This window comes from Diachasmimorpha longicaudata, chromosome 12 (genome assembly GCF_034640455.1).
Source record: "Diachasmimorpha longicaudata isolate KC_UGA_2023 chromosome 12, iyDiaLong2, whole genome shotgun sequence".
NCBI classification, from domain to species: Eukaryota; Metazoa; Arthropoda; class Insecta; order Hymenoptera; family Braconidae; genus Diachasmimorpha; species Diachasmimorpha longicaudata.
The window spans coordinates 5,012,454-5,031,087 of NC_087236.1; the positions used below are offsets into that span (position 1 = coordinate 5,012,454).

An 18,634-nucleotide genomic window follows, 5' to 3' on the forward strand; every position below is an offset into this window, starting at 1 on the left:
ATCTTTTTCACAAAATGCATTTTTATGAGTCAGTTGTAGCTCGAGCATGTGAATACTCTTCCATTACTTACCAGCATCGATGTGCATCACTGTCGGATACACTATTTTTTTTAATTGAAATTTCACTGATATTCAAATAATTTTTTTAATAAATAGAGTGAAATTAAAGTCTATTTGACCTGAAAAAATATACGATATGATATATCATACGATACATGATATTTTCACATTTTGCGAAACATTCAATGGAATTTGTAATTTTCGAGGTACAAGATCACGAGGAATTAACAATTAAATTCACCAAATTTTCACGATTTTACGGAGCGGAAGAATTTCTAATTTTCATCAGCGAAATTCCTTGAAATTTCAGTGCATGGGAATTCCACCGAAATAGTATTAACAGTGTTTTTTGTTAGTTCTCATAAGATAAAATATTGAATATACCCCACAACCACGCGATAAACGCACAAACTCATCACAATTTCCACATCTCACGATCGATCCTCAAATTAGAAACCAGTGGGGTAGAATGGACACCTCTAATTTTTTTCTAAAACTTCAATAATCTATTGAAATTCACACGACTTATAAAATCGTCACCAAACGTATTTTCTCCGGAATTTTCCACGACGACGTGCGTAAATCGCCTTTTACTGCACTAATTACTGTAAAACCATTACACGTGTCCATTTTGCCCCACCCTCCTGCATTAAGATCTCGCATGATACCTTCGACTGCATCAAACCCGCACCAACATCCACAATAGCAATTCCACAGCAAAAAAGTAGAAAAAATAATAGAAAAAAAATTGATAAAACCACAAAATTACGCAATTATCACTTGACACACGCATTTGCCTTGACCGATGGTGGCGTTGCTTGTTGCAGCGAGACGTCGCGGTGACGAGGAGGCTGCAGGTGGAGCGGGTGCAGGAAGTGAAGCTCACATAACACCTGGTGATGATGATGATGACCACGAGGATCCACACATTATCGATGAAAAAATACCCCACGGCCAGGAGAATCCTATCCACGCGAGCACCGAATACGTTAACGGACGCAACGACATTAAGGATGTACAGAGGAAGGACGGGAAGACAGACACACCAGTGTAAATGATTAAAAATATAAATTGAAAGAGTCCCTCAAGCCCCCTTACCCCTCACTGTCATCGCACTCGCCACTGAACAATTTTTATTAAATAACGGAGTGCACTGAAGATCAATCTCATTTTTGTTTTTCAATTGAGATACGACTCCGGAGATTAGAAAATTACGATAGATTTAATTATGTCATCGTGCACTGACTGATTCGGTGATGAAGGATCAGGAGTGTAGGGTGATCAGTAGGATAATGGAAGAATGTACACTGGGAGGATGATAATCGAGCAGTAGATAGATACTCGGTATGGTCAGACATGTTAATCAGGAGTAACTGCAGTTTAAAGAGTAATCGAATACTTTTTTTTTTTATTCACTTGCGAGGCTAATGTGGCAACTGTTCTTATTTGTAGAGTGGGAAAATATTCAATTGATGAAACCAGTGCTCAGGAAATTCTGACGGAGTTCGTGTGGAATTTTATGTGGGTCGAGTCGAGGGGTTGTTCGGCTTTAAACAAATTTTTTACGAGCATTTTCCGATTTTTCTTTAATTAACAAGATGTTCTCTATTTTTTTGAATAGTTTAATCGCTTCACACACTCGATATTTTTTATTTAAAATACGAGAAAATATTTTGGAACATTCGTGAAATGGAATTCTCAGTTCAAAAAGGAAATGAGGGTGAGTTTCATAGACACTGACTTTTATACTAAGACATACCTGTCTGAATCATCACGGACAGTTGCATAATTTTTTATTGAATTGACAATGAATAACAAATGGAATTTTTCATTAGAATAGTTCTGGATATCTTATAAGAATCGGAGTTCTGCTGAAAGATTCCATTTTTTATTCGCTAATTTCGGGGGACATCCGTTGGGAATTCCGTGGAATTTCTTGAGAAAAACACCAGGTTTATCTGCTGAATTTTTTCACACAAATATACACGTGTTGGATTTATCAGAGCCATCGCATATTTATTACTAATTTCCTAATGAATTTTCCTTGCCAATGGCATCTCCGAGCCTCCGTATGATCTAGTGCTACATGCCTCAGAGAATTTCATTTTTATTTTCAAGTACGAAATTCTCAAACATTCCTTCCATTCGTTCTATCTAGCACTTTCTTATTTTCACTTTTGCCTTTAGGTTTTTTTTTCTTCACATTAGATTTTAAGGGTTTCGGGGCACCAGATTTTGATGAAATTCCTTTGAATCTCTTTAGTTTGAAACCTGCCTTAACTAAATTACTCAAACACCTGACGATTGTCATGTTTTATTTTTTATTTCTTAGGAGTAGATACCACTTATTCTTCAACGTGTGTTTAAATAGTTTAATTATTTATTTTTCGTGATGAGACAAGTAATGGTTTTGTAGTATCATTTGTAATACGTTTTATACCGAATTTTTGATAGCCGAATCACTTACGGACTGATAAATATATCAGATCTCCTTTTTCTTCTAAAAATTATTGAAAACAATTTTGTATGTTCTTTGTAATTGTAATCGAGAACACTTGTCGACGAAAATACAATACATTCCACAACGTAACGAAGTAGAGTTGAATGTTTTTTTTTTTTTTTCATTTTTAATACATTTACGTTCCCCCTCAGTCGTTTATTCCAGAATTTTCATTGTGATTGCTCTGTTATATTCGTTATAACACATGCACGCAATCCCAACAAATACGGAAGTCATAATTAGCATAACACGTTCATTCACCTAATGAACACAAATGATGATAAATTACAGTTATCGTTGGAATAATAAAGACTCAATTGTAATAAATTTTATCAGTGAATTTTTAAAAACAATTTTTCAATGACAATTCATCACGAATTTATCATATTAAAAAATTTTCACTTTATTACTTCGACAATAATCATCATTTGTACTTTTGTAAACGTATTTTTAATTGTCATCAACTCCAAGTCGATTGAGAAAAGTTCAAATTCTCGTTCCTCATCAGCAATATTTTTTTGAAAATAAATTTCTTTAATCAATAGGTGATTCATAAATGTCGGAAATTTAATGGAGGGAATATACACGTTAGATCTCGGACATGAGCTCCTTCTTTTATGTATTCATCAATTCTTAATTAAAGAGAGTTCTTAATTAACTCGTCCTGTCGAATTCCCCATTAACTGCGTGTTGTATATATTAAATATATATAAATAAATATATTATAAATACTGTGGTAAGATGGATAAAAATGAAAAAGAAAATAACGAAAAAAAAAATTGAATAAAAATAGTGAATGAATTATGATAATTATAAATGTGTCGAAGGCACTTGGCTTGCAATCTATTACCGGCATTCATACCTTGCATTCCAATTGCCGAAGGACCTGTCGTTATTCCATATTTAAACAGAGAAAAAAAAAATATTGATTGAACAAAAATACAACAGAGTACAGATGTGAAAATTACGACGATTATTTAAACTGTTGAATTTAACTGAACAACTTGTCAACACCTTGAGAGTTTTAAATGTTTCATATATTATAAAAAAATAAATAGATAAATCGTCGATGATTATTTACCATTGGGAGGATATTAAAGGGGATATGTCATTTGGCAATTTTTAAAATGAAACGTTGTTTGCAAATTAATGTTTTGGTACAAATCAGGACGATGAGAAATGATGATTAAATAACTTGGAAAAAGAAATAAATTAACGGGTTACGAGGATTTGCGAACAGTCACGTTACTAAAAATGTTTATGTCCATAATTGTAGAATCACTAAACAATTTTTCAATGTTCCAATATCCGAATTGATGTTAAACTTCTTAACGAGAAAAATAAAATTGAGGGGACGAGCTGGATTTTTAAATGAATGAACGAAAATAGAAACATAATTCATGAATTACGTAGATCTCTTGATCATAGTACAGGTCCAATGAAACGAAAAATTAAAATTTTAATTGTAACTTGATACAACAGTTGAGAATCACTGCCAAAGGCACCCAAGTGCAGGAAGGAGTTTACGATATTCCAACATTTCAGCCCAAAATGTTTACATTCAGATCTCACATTTGTGTCGTGAAAAATTAATTTGAAAGGTTGAAAAAAATAGAAATTATGAAATGGAAAAAAACCGGGAAAAAACTGAGATTTTGAGTTTGAATAATTAGAAATAAAAATAAAATCATTTGAATGAGCCGACATTGTGAAATGCGAACATTTTGGGGGTGATAATCATTTAAAATTCATTGTGACTGTAAAACATTCAGAATTACTCAGCTTGTTGGAATGGATATTAAATATAAATATAACTAATAGATAAGATCGAATTAATCCTAAATTGAATTTTAAAAATATTTCAAAACATGTTTAATGTACAAAGATTCAATCACGGTACATTATCAATATTAATACCACTTATGATTTACTGTATTTTTTCATTAATTGATATTCATTATTTTCATAAATTAGTAATTAGTTTTAACCACCGTAATGGTATTTTTTACTTAAAGTTTTTCGATGGTCATGCTTAAATAACACCTGTTTATTTGCCCAGATTGTATAAGTGACACGAATTATCCTTCAGTTAATCGTTTTACGTATGGGGAGTGACTCGCTTTAACTAACAGAAAACATAAATAAATAAATACCCGTTTTATGAAAAAAGAAGATAGTAGGAAACTCGTACTCGATGAATTATCAATAATACGATTAAAGAAACAAAATGAAAGATTAAGATTGAAGAAAGCATGATCGTTGGCCATACAATGGAGTATATGATATATATTTATGTTAAAGTAAGTCTAGAAATACTGAAATTTAATTATTAATTGGTAACAGGGAAAAATTGAATGATTCAATAATTGAAAATTTCTGTTAATTAGTAATTCTCCGATATATTTTTTCATGATTATACGCAGAGAAAGAATTCAGATTAAAATTTACTCGAAGAGCTCGACGTTTTGTTTTTATTTTCATGTGTAATCACAATATTGATTAATTTCTGTCTAAAATTTCTCAACATTTGGCTGTAATTGCCTGATAATTAGTCTCAAAATAATGTATCAAAGGTTCTGACATTAATTTTTGGAAAACAAAATTTTTCTTAATTAACAGATACGAAAGGCAAATGATACCGAATCTCATTAAATTCAGAATTAATCATGAAGCGAGAACAAAGTGAAGAACATTAACGAGTAATTAAAACAAATCGAAGAAGAAAAAAACTAAAAATCCATTTTGTATCTGTACGTGTAGATACAATTGCAATAGGCAGAAATTTAAAAATGAATTAAAATCAATAATTGTAAGGTTTAAAGTGAAATATTAATATATAATGAATTTTAAACAAAAGGATGAAAACAAAACAAATGTATTAAATATAAGTTCACTCATCGCTACGATATTACATTGTAAACTTATTATAGGTATATGATTTTTGAAATAAAAACATTTGTTTTCAATACAAGAAATATATCTACTTATTGTTTATTATTCACACGACTGACATTCCAAACGATTAGAATGCACTGAATTCATGAGAACACTTAACAACACCCAATTAACCCCACCCCAGCCAGAATATTTCAATTTCTTTTTATGAAAAAAAATGGTAATTGATAGATTATCGATGTTACTCTGATTTCTATTATTTTACAGGTGGCTCAAGCACACGCAATATTGGAGAATCGTGAGTATCGGTTCAGCAGAAATTGCCCCATTCGCTTACCCCTCCACAAAAAAAATTTGCAGTACAACAACCACAGCTTCTATCCAACGATTTACGTGTTTGATTGAGCACATGATTTTTTCAATAATATTTTGTGCAATATTAATATAATAACACATGTTTTATACTTTTTAATTCAATTGCGCATTAACGGAAAACCCTAGGCACTACTAACGCGCAATATTTAATTAGTTTTTATATTGAGGATGTGACGCCTGTCATTCATAACTTAATTCGACTCTTTTCAATAAAAGTATTCTTCGAATTAATATAGATAATTATACAGACATATAGTTCCATTCAGAATTGAAAATAAATCTCGTTCAATTAATTCCGACCGTTTCGCATTACATCCTCAATAAAAAAAAATAGAAAAAAAAATATAGACGTCGGTTTCCAGAGACATAGGAGATCCGGCAGCGAGCATTAGACTCCTCCGCTTCTACAAACCGAAAACAGGCGATGCCACTAGTGGGCAAAGGCAAGAAAGTATTATAAAATTTTTTTCTGCTGAAATAAAAATTGCTTGTAATCCATCGACGGTCAGCTTTCGGGTAAAAACACAGCAAATATAATTTATCATTTTTTTTCCACCGATTGCCAGACGAAAATTTGTGCTGTTCTGCTTTATATGTACCATTGTTCCACTGACAATTCCACGTTTATACAGCACCAATAAATAATTCATACGCTAATTCACGTTAACGTCGTAAATTAACTCGAGGCACAATGGTTAGAGGGTTGGATTATGTGTATAGACAATACTAATTACGCTTGCTATTGAGTAAACAGAATAATCCAAACGTTATTCCAGTGGTAATTGTAGGGAAAATTTCATAATTATCCGTTGTCATTTGCTCGTGATAGTTTAATTATAACTAGAAAGCTTGATTGTAGAGGAAAATTCAATGTCTCAGAATGACATCTGGAACGGAATTGATTATCAGAAAGCGTTGATTTTTACAATAGAAAACTATCCAATAACTCAACTCATTAGTTAATACAAAATTCCACCGGCGATTCACTTTTTCTGAGCAATCAAATCCATTGTTTTTAATTAAAAAACCTGACAAATTTTATTTTAATAAGAAAAAAAAATAAAATTAATTTACACTTTAAAAATTCAATTTAACGATTGAAACACTAGAATTATCGGAAATAATCAAATTTCATATTTTATAAAACTATTAAAAATTAGGGAGAAAAGTCCGTCCCAATCGATTTCATCGAAACCCCAGGGGATAAAATAACGTCAGGAAAAATGAAAAATTGATTATCATTCGGTAATTAGCAGTCTCCCAAGTATCCAGTGTCATGTTAATTAACCCCATCGTTAATACAACAATGGCTTGAGTGTTGAGCCGGCTAGTCCCTCCCTCCCAGTGTTGTTTCACGAATATTCGATACAGCCGACAATTGTCTATCTTTCATCCCCCTTTTCCCTGTTTCCATTATTCATGAAAACCATTCGCTTGTGGCTCATACGCGTAAAACGAAATAAAAAATTATTTAAGCCATTACGATTAATTGGATCAGAACAATACGTAAATTTAAATAATTCATTTGGAGCATTGGTTTATCGCTAATATGACTAACATCGACGTCAATTAGAAGTGACACCGAGAGTGCTGGACGCTATTCGAGGAGTGAGACTGATGGATCATCGGGGAGACCGAGGAGACCCAGAATTATGCTCTCGCAATTGTTCAAGAGGAATAAGGATAAGGTTGCTGGCAGTGATACTGACACTATGAGAACTGTCGTCACCGTTGACGATGAGAAGGTACCGTTGAATTATTAATTTTTCCTTAAATGAATGGTCATCAGCAAAGAAACCCGAGTTTCGGGTGAAGTTTAATGTTTAATCGAGATTGCTTAATTAACACCGAATTAATTATTTGTTGTACTCCTGACGAAGTTATATTTAAATTTTCTGGGGTAAATCCACTGCTTTCAATAATATAAATTGTGAGCGTCAGTCGACAATTTTTTCCCCAATCTTCCACACCGTTGGATATTAGCCTCGGATCATGAAATTTACATTTCATGCATAATTAATTAAACATCAACAAAAAAACATTGTTTCTTTGGGGCAATTGAATTTTTACATAAACTCGTTTTCTTATTAATTTTTCCATTTTTTGTTGGATTATTTCCCGAGATGACGGCTGAAAATTACCATTAATTAATAAACTTGTCACTATCACCAGTGAATTTTTAAAACTGAGAAAAAGATAATATATAGAAATATTGGAAAAACCGATGACCACACACGACAGCCGTTTTTTTTCACTCTCATTTTATCAGAAAAATAATGCAGTTTGCATTACTAATTTGCAATGTCACTGTTCTCGTAATTTATATGAAATTTATGAATGAATTCTATTGATGTACAGACACCAGAATCAGCCGATGTGACGCAGAAGAGTCAAACAGCTGAGGGGGGTCTAGTTTACGCTGAATTAGATCTTACCCAGCGCGAGGTTACACCACCCAGACGCGTCAGTGAGGACAAAACGGAATATGCCGAGATACTCTACACGAAAACTGAGAAAGATAACGAGGAATCTACTGATAAAAAATAATATTTCCCCGCAAAAGTCTCGATAACATCTAGCAATTGAATTTCAAAATTATTCTTCAAAATCATTTGCAAATTTTCGACTCATAAAATTTACAATGATGAGGGTAAAATTAGAATCAGCACAATCAGAGTGAAATATTGCACAATATTTTCCGTGATTAGTTATCTTAATGTTCAATATAATTTTAATAACTGTGAAAAAAAACCGGCATTCGTTCAAATCTACTGATAAAAAAATTAACTGAAACCATTGATTCTCGTAATCAAACGTTAAATATGTACTTAATCGATTTATCCACAAAAAAACGTATTTTATGATGAACTAATTTTTTGTACATTCTGTTGACAATATGGGAGTGATAACAAGTGATTAATTTATTATATTAATTAGTCGTTCCGTCTAAAGCGATATTTTTTTTTCTTTTTACGAAGTACAATAATCACTCGTGTCACTCTCAATTTGAGACACAAGTTAATGTATTGCGATATACGATGTTTTATTTCTCCAAACAAATTTGTATCGTCATGTTAACAATCAAGTCTCCGTATGTTGTTAATTATCACCGTAATTGATGTCATTTATTTTTAAATAATCGTAATTTTGTACATTAACTATTTCGACATGGTACAATATAAGTGAGGGAGTTTATCGAATTAGGGGGTGATTTTTCGTTGAACCTCGCATTTACTCGAGGCACATATACCGTCCGATATAATAAGTTTATGTTTCTTTTGTATGACATTTACTTTGGAAATTTAATAAAGAATTACTGATTCGTAAAACGCTATTCATTCTCCCCATTGCATAAGTACGAATAAATTTGTTAAAGGAACTACTCCATTGCGTTCCATTGCAATTCTGACTTGTTATCCCATTTTTTCTTTTCCGTTTACAATAAAATAATCAAAAATACTGTTCCTGGTCTCCCCCTTCAATCGCCATTTATTCTGAAAATCACTTTACAATAATCAAATAAATTTGATTATGAATTCAGCCCGACAGGATTATCCCTCAGTCTCCGTAGCATCAGTCCCTTCAAACTCCTCTTCTTCTTCCTGCATCTCCTCCCCCCCTTCGGACCCCCCAGCCCTTTCAGCCTCGCTTCCACTAGCCTCCGGAATGTCCTCCCTCACCCGATGTTTACAGTTTTTGAAGGCCTCATCCGCCATTTCTGCCATGCGCTTCTTAAACTCCCTCATACCCCTCTTCCTGATGAATTTCCTGGGGGGCAAGCAATCCAAGTGTCTCGTCAACGGTGCCTCAGGTCTTACCCTCTTCCGCGTCAGTCTCTTCATCGACGACTCAAACTCCACATTCGCGACAAAGTCAACAATCTTCGGATAACGATCGCAGGCTTCGAGAATCTCCCTAAAAGATTCTTCCGAAGTCGACGCTGACGCCAACTGCCTCACGACCTTCGGATCAACCGGTGGAGAAGCACGAACTCTGGGCCTGGACACACCCCTGTAAGTCTTCCACTTCGAGCTGACCAGGACATTCCGGGCTTTGTCTCTCTCCAAACAAGGCAGCGGTGAAGGCGCCACTGGCTTCTCCAACGTCTCCCCGTATTTGCTACCGATTTCAATACTCCTTCGATACTTCTCGTAATCATCCTCGTCATTGGCAGTGATCGCACCACAAACCGGAAGCCGCGGTCCACGAGCAAGTCCCGGCTTCACACCCACTGCATTCATCACGATCCTCTTCCTCTCGACGTGTCTCTTCTCGTCCGACGACCTGCAGACTTCCTGTCTGAACTCGAAGACAACTGGAGTCACGGTGAACTCAAGCCTCTGATTAGAATTTATCATCTTCACCAAGACGTAGACAAGAGTATGGAAATTGTTGCATCTGATGACGTAAATGGCGCCGCGGTTTCGTGGGAACAATGGCGGACCTGTCCAGCAGGGATCCGCGACGTACAACCCCTCCTCCGAGGACAATAAACCTAGTGTTATCTTCCCACATCTGAGCAAGATATTCTTGGACTCCCTGAAGCCTAGCTCCAGGACAGTAGCTAGGGATAGACGTTCTTTGCCTCCGTACAGAGTTCCGCACATCGACGACAGGAACTCGATCTTCCAGATATGTGGGAAGACTTTGAAGCAGGGCTGAAGATTGAAGACGTTAGAGTACTTGAAGCCACGTCTGATTGCGTTCTTCATACTCTCCGTCTGGTAGCTGTCACCACAAATGACTGCAGAATCCAAAATACCGGAGGTCCATCTGGACGGATGACAGAGGTACTGCATGGCGAGAACAGCGAGACTAATCCCCGCCTGATTCCTTCCTGCACGTTCACCAAAATGGCTGTCATAGGCTCCCAGGGTTCCCCAGAGGGAATAGATTAACTGAGGAACTTCGATGGTGTAGCTGTTCCAGGAAGTTTTCTCGAGAGCATCTGGCCGTTGCTCCTTGCAGACGTCGTCTCTATTCTTCTTACTCTTCCTTCTCTTCCGCTTCTTGGACGAGGAGAGGGCCTTTGTGGCGTGACGAGAGCTCCAGTGGTAATCCAAATACACCCACATGGGATCTTCCTGGAATTCTGGAGATGGCACTGCGTTGATTGACTCCACGTGAAGCCGATGAATAAAGAAGCCTGTGGTGTTGTCACATTTATTTGATAACATCTGCTTCACCATCTGGCAGATGTTTGGGAACACACAAAGACAAGCACTTCCGTTAGCGGATACTCTTCGTCCTCGAGGATTGCAGGGGTAAGGGTCCAGGTAGTAGTAGCAATCGGTTGCCCTAGAAAACCAGAAGGCGTAGCAGCAATTCGTAAAGTGAAGGATTCCGTCATCATGACTCTTGAAATGTCTCTTCAGCTCTGTCTTCACTAGGACATAGAAGTCACATTGTCCGATGGTGCGATTCTCAGTGAACGTGAACAACTCTGAAGCAACGTCTCTGAAGTCGAATATTCTGTTCATGATGGTGATGTTCCTGAGAATGTGTTCGGTGTGATACGTTGGGCCATCGAATTCCCGGTACAAGTTATCAGCGACCTGGAGGATCTTGTCAATCATGGAGGCCATGGGGCTCTGCATTATGTCCCTCTTTACCATGAGACTGATGACCGCGACAAAGTAACAGCGTTTCAATGCAGGTTCCCTGATCACGTCTCTGTGATCGATGGCAACGCTCCCAGGAATAAAAAGTGGCCCTGACGAAGGAACCGTTGGCCGGAAAATCTCTTCCATGTCATAAGGCTCCCCGTCTTTCCGATAAATTTGAGGAAGTGACGCAGTCACCCCGGGTTCATGAAGTCCCTTCATGTCGTCGCAATCGGGATCCAACTTCCTGGCATAGGAAACCGTGACGATGCGCATCTGAAACTCGACTTCCTCGAGTTCATCGATCTCCATCACCACTAACTTCAGGAATTCCTCGAACGAATTCGACGTTATGATCCTCAGGTTCTTCGTTCCGACAACACCCCACCATCCGTAGAACTGGCCCTTTCTCTTCATCAGGCCGATATGAGCTTTTCCGCAGAGGAGGACAGCACCGGAGTAGATCGGCGTATCAAATATCTTTTTCAATGACATCGACAGGTTCCACCCCTCCGTCGCGTACAGCCTCCCGACGTGAATCGGCGTAAATACCAACTCGAATCGGTAATTGGCGATGTCAAATTCAGTGAATAATCCATCAATCAGACCATAAACAGTGGAATCTTCGGCTGCCAGTAAACTATCGAACATCAAGTCTTCACTGGCTTCGTAGATGCCTCTGACAGTTCTTGTTCCCCACTCAGTTGGATCGCGAATGCAGGCCCATGCCATCATCGCCAGATCAATCGATTCGAGAATGATGGAGTGTTCATTGAATTTCCTGTCGAAGGGCTTCTTCCGCGGCGGCTCCTCCAAGGATCTTGATGCTCCTGATCTCCTGAATGGTGGGAGATTTGGACGTGTAATGTCATTCACCACAACGGGAACTTCCAAGACTGATGCGTTGAAATTATTCAACGGACTGAATGTTTGATGCGTCAGGTCGACGGGAGGCGGCTTCGGCTGACGTTCAGAAAGCCAATCCTTGCATTCAATCAAGGAGATACTCAGTTTGACTGTCGGTGACGTTTTTGGCTCATCGATTTCCAACGGATCTTCGTCGAGCTCCTCGACGTTACATTCCTTGTGAGGCGCTCGTGTCTTCTTTTTTGATTTCATCGCCTCCATGTGGGTGATGCACAACGTGTGGATTCTGTACGATTGACTCGTAGAGATTCCTGAATTTTCGAGGATTTTAATAATCAAATCCTCGATTGTGGGGAATTCTAGGAGACAGCAGGTGCCGCTGCTGTTCCGCTGGCCATCTTTGTCGCAGGGGTAAGGGTCCAATAGGTAGTAGTTACCATTGACGTACCAAAACGCGAAGGATCCAGAACTGAAGAGCAATATCCCGGTGGAGTGGCTGGTCAGGTAAGCCTTAAGTCTTGTCGATAAGTCGTCGTTCTCGAAGTTTTCAGGATCTGCGTACGCAGTTTGTTTCAGGATGACATTAAATTTGACTCCTAAGAACTCAACGTTCCGGAAGATCCGGGAAATCTTGTACCGCAGGCTTCCGGTTTTCGTGTGCATCTTCTTGGAAAGGAGGATGATTTCGTCCAAGAGCGTGCTGGGGAAGTCCCTGACGTCCATTTTAATTTTTGCGAGGATGCAGAGGATCGCTGCGAAGTAGGAAGCGTCTAGGTGGTGCTCTTCAAGGGTCTCGAGGGTCTTCAAGCGACTGTTTGCACGGAGAATCGAGAGGGATTCGTTGACGTATTGGAAACTAATCGTCTGAGGAATTCGTTGAACTTCTTCGGGAACATCTGCTGGAGTTTCATCGGGCTCTTGTTGAGGGGATAATTCGGAGGGATTTTCTTGGAGATTTTCTGGTTCTTCTGGTACTAGTTCGGACTCTTCGTTTTGTCCTTCAAGATCATCTCCTTCGGTCTGCAGTTCATTCTGCATTTGATGAAATAGCATATCATATTGCAGTAAAATTATAGATACTATAATTTCATGACACACTGCTGAAAGATCATATGATCCTGTCTAATGATGAGAACTAGATTCAGAGAAGTATCAAAAAATCCCGAAATTGGATTGAATTCTCCAGAAAAAATCCTAGCAATCATTTTACTGCTTCATAAATTGAAAAAAAAATTCTTTCCATTCTGTACTTTATACAGAATTATTTATTAAAAAAAATATAATGAAAATTATGCAACTTACCATTTCATTAAATTTCAACATCGGGAATATCATATCAAAGAGGATATCCTCGGTGTAACAAGTAATTTTTTCCAAATTCACATTTAGTCTTTCGACTTCTGATAATCGACACTGTCTTTTCTCTCCACCAATACAAGGCTTCACTTTGACTTTTGCCCTGGGTGTCATTATCGTCGGTCCAAGCGGAATAATTGATGGAATAATTCTTAAACCCCCTGGCGCTTCAAACACTTCAGTTAAGTAGAAACTATCAGACGTTGTCGTTTTTAATTTTTTATCCCTGCACTCCTTCTTCATTTTCTCATCCCATCTCTCATCATGAATGAATTTTTCATTTATTGCCCTGAGGGGTGTGAAGCCAATCGGTGGAATTCTTGAGAAAAGATACTTCTTCGGTGGAAGTTTAATTAATTTTGAATGACCCTCAGTTGATGGTGACGCAATTACTGGTACGTTGATAGTGTCAAGAGGTGGTAGGTCTGTCTTGACAGCTAATCTGGAATCGATGGAGAAGCAGGAGACGAGAGAGGGAATGGACTTCGTGGCTTTCTTAGCAGCTAAGAGCATTGCGAGGATCCTCTTCGGGGGCAGAACGTACGGCGGTGGGTGATTGTACTTCAGGCGTTCGTACTCCAACGCTTCCTGTGCATTGCGATCAATCACCTCATCCTCTAGCTTCACGTTTGTAGTTAGAAGGAAGAGATTGAGTTTTCCTGGCGGATCTGGCCGATCTCCCTCAAGAACTTTCAGCAGAGGATCTACCGGAGGTGCTTCCTCGACAGCCTCCTCCAAATTTTCCTCCTCATCCTCACCTTCTTCATCACCTTCATCGGTATTCTCATCTTCCTGTTCGTCTTCGTCCACTTCGTCTTCCTCCTCATCTTCCTCGTCTTCTTCATCTTCAGCATCGTCTTCCGCGGCGATCTCCTTTGGCTCTGGCCTTAGTGCTGCTACATCCTCGTCGGTCAGAGGAAGGAAGACAGTCTGATACTTCTCGACATCATCTTGAGGCTCCGCTACCTCAACCGGAGATTTGTATTGATTCCCAGGACCCACTGCCTCGATATGAATAAAATGCAGGGAAAATTTGCGGTCATTGAACTCGAGGATTCCGTGAAGTAGATCAACCAGTTCGTTCATACAATCAGTCACGATAAGACTCCCGGGATGTCCTCTCAGTCTCCAGCCTTCCCCATCACTTCCATAAGGATTGAAGATGAAGTAATTGCCATTGGACTTCCAGATCGGGTACATCAAACGCTTGTTCTCGAGTATGACTTCGTCGTATTTCATGAAGTAACGATCCAGGGCTTCCCCCAGGTTCACCATGGGATCGGCATCCCCTTCAGACATCGACTTTCTGCTAGAAAACTTCACATCGTGATCTCCAAATTTCAATCGAGACGGGAGCAGCGAGACGTCTATATGACTTGGAGCTCTACCCAACAGTTTCTCATCTTCTTCATCATCTCCTTCTTCGTTCTCGTCCTCATCTTCGTCCTCTTCGTCTTCCTCATCCTCTTCATCATCCACAGCCTCGGGATCTTCATCCAACGTTGGTCTACCCTTCTGGATCGACTTAACCAAATCGTTATGCGCTCTGTCTCCAACTGCCAGCAAATAATCTAAATCGATACTTCTCCATTTCGATGGAGGTTTGATCTTCGCAAATGCCATAACCGACAGAGCAATCGCCAAACACTGACGACCCCGAGACTGCTCATCAAATTCCTCGGACAGGCAGTTCTTCGATGCCTGAAGGATAATTCTTCGTGGACTCACTATTTTATAAAATTTCATGTTCTTAAAGTCTTCGTTGTCGGACGTCATCATCATCAATTCTTCCTCCGTCTTCATGAAATCTTCTACATTTGTCATAGGCTCTGGGAACTGACCCTCAGCGTTCCTTGTCTTCTCGTCGCCCAGTCTTGGTCTGGGAATCACATCTGACTTGATCGCGCAGTGATCTGATGGTGCCTCAGCAGGTGCAGGAGGCGGCGGCCTTCGATTTGTCTTCTTCTCCCTGAAGACAACAGTTCCTCCTGGAGCATCAACAGATGAGTGTGTCTTCACGTAGAGCACCTGAACCCCATGCAGGAAGAACGGATCCTTCTCCGTGTTCCCAGTGTTCTCCAGGATCATCTCTATCAGTTCGTTGATGGAGCTGTTCATCGTAACACAAGCACTTGCCGTCTCATACTTGATCTGCTCCTCCGGATCACTGGGATCGACCCTGAATCCTTCTGCATCGCAGCCAAACGGGTCCAGAAAGTAGTACTTCCTGCCGTCCTTCCATACCGCGAAGAACGTTCTCTTCACCTCGAGAATTCCCAAGTCGTTAGCCTTGAAGAAATCACGAAGCCCCGAGTCAATCGTTGTCTTCCCTTTTTTTGCTTGACCGGGGACCACATTTTCCCAGACTTTCACTTTTGCCCCGTAGACACCGAAGAAAAAATCACCGAGAAGATCTGCAATGCTCAATGACAAGCTGTCATCAAACTTCTTCTCGAGTACTCTAACGAGATCCACGAAGTAGATGTGAGACTGGTTGATGATGAGGTCTAGCATGGGAGTGCTCCACCTGGCAGCAGGGATCAGTCGGGAATAGACCAGGGTAGCAATTGCGATAATTAGGTGGGTGCGACCTTGGAGATCTGACGGAATACTGGGATGATTCAGGTGGAATGAGCTTCGAACAAGTGCTCGAAAGTTCCCTTGGATTATGTAACCACTTGGACGTCTTTGGGGAGGTCCCAAGAGTCTTGAGACATCTAGATACGATAGGCTAATTACTATATAATGAAAAGAATTTTCTTTCTCGCGTTGTATTTCAAAATATCTTGTGTTATATTCGAATTATACGAAATCAACACGTGTCCGTGACCGATTCACTACCGCGTTCCCTATCCCCCAGGTGTGAAACTCAATTGTAATCGTTAATTTCTTGGAAATTAAATTCCGCAAAATTCTATAAAAAATAATTCTTCCCAATTTCGTCTTTCGTTAAAATACCTTCGTCCTCATCCCCGGTCAGCCTCATGATCGCCCTAACGCCAATCGGATACAGAACAAAATATTCATTCTTAATTTTGCTCTTCTCAAGAATTACAAAGAACACTCCATTCAAATCCTGAAGAGTGATCAATTTAGCTGAGCCCTCGTCGTCAGGGATTATATTCCTATCCCTCGGTTGACCGTCGAAAACGTTGAAACTCCTTCCGTCCCTCCAGATAGAGATGGTGAGACCCGGTGAAACGAGTACTGCAGCGTCATAGCTCCTGAAGAAGAGCTCCAGAGCCTTGACCAGATGCATCTCTGTGGGTTTAATCGAGCGAAAAGTCCCGGTGTAAACCGCATCGTCGATGGTCACCAGAGCGTTGTGGCTCCGCTGGATGATCAAGGACCTCTTCAGCTGCAGAACAGTTAGGGTCCGACGATTGGGGGTCTTTATATCTCTGTAGGAATCGCAGAAGTATGTATCACCGTCCTCAATGATCTGATCTATGATGGATTCGTTCCACTGGCGAGGCTTCTGCACGCTTGTCGTTACAAATGCTGCGATTGCTATCGCACCGCCCTATTGATGGGACAATTTGAATTTTATGATAGGGTGAACTGCACATCGGTGGTCATATGTAATTTTACTGGAGGAAGAGATACGATCTAATGCGGAAATTGAGGGATGAACTGAGACTTCAGCGGATTTTGTGGGATTGAGGGAATGTGAATTCGTTTTATCTTTATGAACTTTGGAGAAATAAACTATTCGATGGAATTGGACTATAAGTGCAATTAGTTGGACAATTGGCAACTGAAAATATTCAGTTATTATGATGAAAAATGATGAAAATTTTTCATTTTATTAATTACCACTTTGAGTTTGTTAATTGATTCTTTGGAATTAATTGACAGAATTCAAACGACTTAGTTATTGTTAATCAATGGATTCTGTTGATAGGTTAAACGTTCATTCATAAATAATAAAGGTTTTTCCCTAGCATTAATTGCCTTTTACCAAATTCATTTGATATTTTTTCAATCTGTCCCTAAATTTGTTTAAAAATATGTTCAGAATTTAGGAATCTGTCTATCTCCAAAAAAATTATACAATTTTGGAATAAGTTTCGTCCACCGGTGCATTCAGAAAAAGTTTCTGATTTCTCCCTTTACATTTTCTCTAAAAAAACCCATCAGACGACGCTTCTCAATCACCGATTACATAAATAATTCGGTAAAGTTTCCTAAATATTGTCCTCTCCCTATTTTCCCGAGAACTCACTTGAAGACCTCTCGAAAATGGGGAAAAGATTTTCCTGTTCATATGAATAGTCCCGGACTTGACTCCATAACTCGCCGACTCAGGCAAAGTTATTTTAATTTTCGTGAGAGAATAGGTATCAGCTGGGAGTCCAAGAATATTATTCAACCGAGTGCATTCGGCCTCGAGTTCCTCATCGGCCTCATCCTCACTCTGGACTCCCCCTTCACCCGGAATTCGACCAAACGCCTCGGCTTCCTCATCCGAGATGACCTTGTCACAGTCGGCGAGCTCTCGCAACCACTCCCGATGACTTGAGGTCATTCGTCCGTCCTTCGGCTTCACCATCCTCACGGCTGGTTATCACTCATTCGTTCCAACTCCAACTGATTATTATCTCATTGACACCGTCACCGTTGCACTTGCCTTATCAGACCATCAGGAAGTCCGGAATAACCTCTGGGTGTGCTGAATTCGTGTGTTGTTGGTCTCCAGGGATTTTTTGATAAGCAGATGTCTGTGCGATATTCATGAGGCTGACGGAAGTATTTATTACTCTGAATTTTACATTTTGTTCAACTATCAAGGAATTATTGTATAATTAGATGGATAATAACCCCATCAATATGAAAAGAAAAAAAGGAATGACTGAGCTGTCTGAATTTATCTGAATGGCATTTCCAGAATGTTGAATCGCTGAAATTGGAATAGTGTACAGGAATGTATTGCCTGTATTATGTATTTTAAATATTAAAAATTCCTACCTCAATCTCA

The 18,634-nt window shown here is 39.0% G+C and overlaps 3 protein-coding genes across 8 annotated transcripts in view; 1 reads left to right on the plus strand and 2 right to left on the minus strand.

Annotated features, from left to right (window-relative positions):
- LOC135168071 (fasciclin-3) overlaps positions 1–9,159 on the plus strand; it is a 216,957-nt gene extending 207,798 nt beyond the window's left edge. Inside the window, exons 8-11 of one of the 4 annotated variants that reach the window (XM_064131926.1) lie at positions 5,723–5,753; positions 6,193–6,273; positions 7,404–7,575; positions 8,189–9,159. In XM_064131926.1, coding sequence (XP_063987996.1) covers positions 5,723–5,753; positions 6,193–6,273; positions 7,404–7,575; positions 8,189–8,377 — 473 coding nt within the window. In that variant the 3' untranslated portion in view covers positions 8,378–9,159. Of the gene's footprint in view, positions 1–887; positions 5,274–5,722; positions 5,754–6,192; positions 6,274–7,403; positions 7,576–8,188 lie in introns of those variants that run through there. The other 3 variants (XM_064131928.1, XM_064131927.1, XM_064131929.1) reach the window with 3 other exon arrangements.
- Positions 1–18,634, minus strand: part of LOC135168076 (uncharacterized) — a 137,319-nt gene that overhangs the window by 114,948 nt on the left and 3,737 nt on the right. The gene's annotated exons all lie outside the window — the stretch shown is intronic.
- LOC135168067 (uncharacterized) lies at positions 9,238–18,626 on the minus strand. Its single transcript, XM_064131917.1, has 4 exons — positions 17,882–18,626; positions 16,615–17,179; positions 13,603–16,373; positions 9,238–13,332 (listed from the first exon to the last, which is right to left on the minus strand). Exons 1-4 carry the CDS (start codon positions 18,206–18,208, stop codon positions 9,382–9,384), a joined length of 7,614 nt encoding a protein of 2,537 aa, XP_063987987.1. The 5' UTR covers positions 18,209–18,626; the 3' UTR covers positions 9,238–9,381.

Coding starts and splice junctions, on each gene's coding strand:
- LOC135168067 (XM_064131917.1), bottom strand. CDS start 18,208: ATGGTGAAGCCGAAGGACGGACGAATGACCTCAAGTCATCGGGAGTGG. Junction 17,180..17,881: donor CATTTTCGAGAGGTCTTCAA/GTGAGTTCTCGG, acceptor TCCCATCAATAG/GGCGGTGCGATAGCAATCGC. Junction 16,374..16,614: donor GACCGGGGATGAGGACGAAG/GTATTTTAACGA, acceptor TATCGTATCTAG/ATGTCTCAAGACTCTTGGGA.